The sequence below is a fragment of the Folsomia candida genome, unplaced genomic scaffold (assembly GCF_002217175.1).
Source record: "Folsomia candida strain VU population unplaced genomic scaffold, ASM221717v1 Fcan01_Sc019, whole genome shotgun sequence".
NCBI lineage: Eukaryota > Metazoa > Arthropoda > Collembola > Entomobryomorpha > Isotomidae > Folsomia > Folsomia candida.
The window spans coordinates 2,592,208-2,596,690 of NW_019091211.1; the positions used below are offsets into that span (position 1 = coordinate 2,592,208).

Consider the following 4,483-nt stretch of genomic DNA (forward strand, 5'->3'; position numbering starts at 1 on the left):
TTCTTGCAAAGTCTGTTTTTAATCATTCTTTTTGTGGTAGGTGACACCTTTCTTGGTCGCCCTGGTCGCTTTTTGTCGTGGACAAAATTTTTATTCTTCCATTTCCAAACAGTTCTGCGGCTGCAGCCCAATTTTTGCACAATTTCTGTAGGTTTAAGCCCCTGCTGATGCAATGTTTGTATCTCAACTCTAAGATGCTCATGACTTACACGTTTAGTTGTTCCTCCCATGGTAAAAATTTGAAATAAATAACTTCACTGGTTCAAAAGTTCCAGCTGAATTTGTAACAACCACGCTCCAAAAAATGCATGGGATCGGACTTTATTAACACCCTTTAACTTGGGAAGTTTTACAAGCGTGCAAAGACGAGCAAACAAGAGGTTCAAAAACCGTACAAATATTACTGGCGGATGAGTTATCAAAATATAAAACATTTCAAGATTTGTTAATTTTTACATTTCCCACATGTTCAAAAGTTTTGATAAAAATTATTGCATTTGTTGGTACGTACAATTTTTTATTGTATTAACAAAATGAATTTATTTTGTACCAGCTTCGGGAGTGATGGCATTTCGATATATTTAAGTTGAGCTTACCATTAATTTAAAAATTATAAGGTCAAGATTGTGTTTTAACAGTACCTTCCCCACAAATCCCCTCCCTTTGTTCCTATTTGTCTAACTAAGATTTTATTATTTATGTAAATTCCAGAGTTTACTCGACCTTCATCAAATAATGATGATGATTGACCACACTGGAAAGCTGAGTCCCCTCGGTGAGTACAGGGTTAAAAATAGATCGATAATAATGATAATTAATTTGTTCACATCAAGTTCATTCATTATATCTTAAAGCAGATCAAACCCCGTCAAGTGGGAAATCCTTTACTTAATACATTTCAGCAACATTCAATACTTTACATAGCTGCCAATATCTCTACATTTAATTATATCATTTTATTCCGTTAAATAAAATTGCTTAATTAATTATAATTTTTACAAATAGTTTTTCAATTATTTATAGGTTCCGGAAGTTGCACAATGAAGGACGTCATCCTTAAAAAGGCAAAGACATTCTCCTACAAACACCCGACATTGGATCGCATTGGTCCCGTTGCGTATGGAGATGACCCCGTCAAACGGTCAATTTCCGACTTCTACCCAAACTTCGACAGGAACACGTCGCCCAATTTAACTTGCCACGAAATCCAGGAAGCCATGATGGCCAATATGCAAAAAGTGTTGATGGGGTCGCACTCACGATTTAAGCGGACCGCTCACAATGATTATCATCCAACAAAGATGAAATACCCCGAAGCTAGAAAAGGAAATAATTGACCAGCAAATTGGTGGGGAACCCGGTAAGGAGGAAGTACACAGTGGAAAATATTTAAAAATCAAGAGTACATTAAATAATTTTATGTCGAAAATTTGACTATCTGTTTGTACCAAGATTTTACAACTTCATTCTCCAAATTTCAGAACTTACAATATATATACATACATAAGATATTAGTTTACATATTTTTATATAAATTTTTGCATATTGTTTCAAACCGATATAGTGTGCAATATTTGCATATAGTGGGATATCTGAACTCTCCATCCACCTAAATAGTATACTAGTGACTCTACCGCAGTGGGTATGAATTTGTCACCACCTGGAAATAAATTTATTAGCTCTGGTGACAATTTAATACCAAGTCTGTGAAACTCTATAATTATTCGGTGACAATTGTAACCACTCGATGACAAATTTATAACCACGGCGGTAGACTCACATACGTTTACTTTTTGGCTATAATCGTAACCCCATTTCTAAGAGTGTGATTTCTGCTTTATTCTGGAAAAAGGGGGAACAAAATCACGGAAACTTCACCCGGCCCGTAAAATAAACAAAAAATCAAGAAATCTTTGCTCAGAATTGCTTCACTTATATATATAGGATAGAAAATACACTTTTAAAGCTTTCAGAAATCAGAAATTTTTGCTCTATGTACATATTTCTCAATTGGTAAAAATTGCATACACCAAAAGTTCCTAAAAGTGTGAAATTTTTGTGAAGTGTTTTTTTAAACACAATAGCATAAGCCTTGTCTAACGCGTAGGTGGACAATTTGTTTTGCATTTATTGGATACAACCCTGTATAAATATAATAAAGATCATTCATTATGACCCTACTCTCCATTCCAGTGTCAAGTTACATATTTATGTAATTTAATGCCAAACGTATTTTCCACTTATGTAAATGATGCTCAATTAATGTTTACCTCGTCAATATTAGGCACATTACATTCAAGTGTTACAAGATTTTGTAAAACGACAAGTACATATATATGTACACATAAAAGTTTTTCTGCATGTCATAATCCATACATAATTCGTCTCAGTAATAAATATGTATATGTAGGAATGTACATATGTAAATATCATGCATACGAAATAGCATGCGAATACTTATCAAAGACGGACCAACAGATTTATATGAGTTCCTATCCAAGCAATTCATTGAACGCAACACATGTTATAAGTAAAATTTATTTGCTTTGCGATAACTAAATCACTGCGCAATTGTCCATTAATACCGCAAAATAATCTGACAATAATATTTAATAATTAAAATTATACAAGATTGTGTCGTTTATAAAGTTCAAGGTATAAAAAATCATGTCCCATATAAAAATTTTGATTTTAATCGTGTCCTGCACAATTTTTGCTTCTGCTGCTACATCTTCCTCTTCCGAGGAAATTGATGACGATGATTGGTTTAATTCGATAGAAGACGAAGGAAATAATGGGACTTCGGTTGATAATAAGTCCGCCGCTCAAAAACAAATACGATGGGATAGACAAAGCCTCTGTAGTCACGACCCGGTTACGTCAATTATCCTAAAATTGATTTTGGATGCGCAATTAAAGATGCAAAAGGGGGACAATAGCACGGGTTTAATGCCGTTGGACCCTCTTCGAATTCCTGAACTGGTAATGGGCGAAGAACGGGAGAGAAGTGATGGATCTGTGAGACCACCACCAATTTCGGCAAATTTGGAGTGAGGAATATATCTGTAATTATATGTTTTAATTGAATAATTAATTGCTAATTGAGGTAATACTTGCGTTCTTATTTTACAGAGATATTTACATTCAAAACCTGTCTAAATTTAACATCACCGGAATAACGGCAGATTTGAGCAAAATGTTCATAAATATTTCTCTTTTCATGGAAACCGCATCAATTACAGGTAATACAAATTATTCGCGATTAAGCAACTAATCGGAGATGTCAAAGATAATGTTTGATAGAAGTAATGCAAGTGCTCATTTCTAGGTGTTAGAGTTGCTACCGCTTGGTATTAAAATTATGTCAGTCCGTAAAAATTTCCCAACGATGCAGCAAAACTTTAATTCCGAGCTATTATTACACGTTATTACTACCACTTTGGTACATATTTAGAATCGTACATGAATACCGCTTGGTATTATTTTAATACCGGATTTCTAATAGTATGTTTTTCTGTAAATATATATATGCTAATATTAACTAAAACTAGGGACCGGACGTCTTAAAATTGGCCCCATAAAACTTCCGGTTTTTGGAAAAGGAACATTTTCCTTTAGACTGGAAGGTTTGGACGCATTTCTAGCCTGCTCGTTTGCCTCCCATCCGAATGGGACAAACTACCTTAAAGAATTTGACTATGGTTTCACCATGAAGAAATTGTACATCGACTTCACCCCACCACATCGGGTCGGGGGACTGTTTAGAAATCCACTCCTAACTCCAAGTGGACCCTTGGCTTCCTTGCGGGCCACGATTTTCAACAGATTAGAGGACAGGCTGCACTCACGATTACAAAAACGAGGAGCGGACGAGATATCTAAGCGGATGGGAGTAAGGACGAAATAGTGAATGTTATGAAATAAAAGTTAAGTAACATAAATGATTATTTAAAATTATTTTAGAAATGGAAAATTAGAGAAGAAATTATGGAGGAAATGCTAAATCACTCCGTCTACTGTTATTTTGGCTGACGTTGAAACCCACAATTTTAAATTTGTCAACCGTTTCCGATAGGAGTCGTGCAAATTGTAGTTAATTCCATGACAATTACTAATATTATGGCTTCAAATGCGAATAAAATTTTACCCAACGTCTGCTCTGTTTTGTAGATTTTAATCCTAAAGTTAATAAAGATTATGCATAATCTTTTTGGAAATATTGCTTCATTATATATGCGGATTTAAATATTAATGGAAAATTTACATTGCCATCACTGCTTCCAGACATACCTGCGTCAGTGTTTTGCCTTTTCATCAACTAATCGCAGACTTAATAAATTATTCAAGGAATCATCATGAAGTTTTTAAACCTTATGGCACGCTCAGGTCTTAGCAGACCTCAACTGCGTAGGAAACTATGTAAATCTATTTTTATAAAATTTCAACCTCATGCAATTATGCTAATTAAAATACATGCATATAT

The 4,483-nt window shown here is 34.4% G+C and overlaps 2 protein-coding genes across 3 annotated transcripts; both read left to right on the forward strand.

Annotated features, from left to right (window-relative positions):
* The first annotated feature begins 274 nt into the window (after positions 1–274).
* On the forward strand, positions 275–2,155 carry LOC118438219. 2 transcript variants are annotated; one of them, XR_004836659.1, is made up of 3 exons: positions 275–503; positions 712–775; positions 1,024–2,155. XR_004836659.1 is itself a non-coding variant. In XM_035858115.1 (2 exons), exons 1-2 carry the CDS (start codon positions 736–738, stop codon positions 1,335–1,337), a joined length of 354 nt encoding a protein of 117 aa, XP_035714008.1. In that variant the 5' UTR covers positions 575–735; the 3' UTR covers positions 1,338–2,155. The 2 variants fall into 2 exon arrangements, 1 of the variants encoding a protein (XP_035714008.1); XM_035858115.1 differs by lacking the exon at positions 275–503 and having other exon boundaries at positions 575–775.
* Positions 2,156–2,520: 365 nt separating this feature from the next.
* On the forward strand, positions 2,521–4,217 carry LOC110857724. The gene is made up of 4 exons (XM_022106336.2): positions 2,521–3,050; positions 3,133–3,242; positions 3,552–3,892; positions 3,964–4,217. The coding sequence occupies exons 1-4, from the start codon at positions 2,668–2,670 to the stop codon at positions 4,030–4,032; spliced, it is 903 nt and encodes a 300-aa protein (XP_021962028.1). The 5' UTR covers positions 2,521–2,667; the 3' UTR covers positions 4,033–4,217.
* The last annotated feature ends 266 nt before the right edge of the window (positions 4,218–4,483 follow it).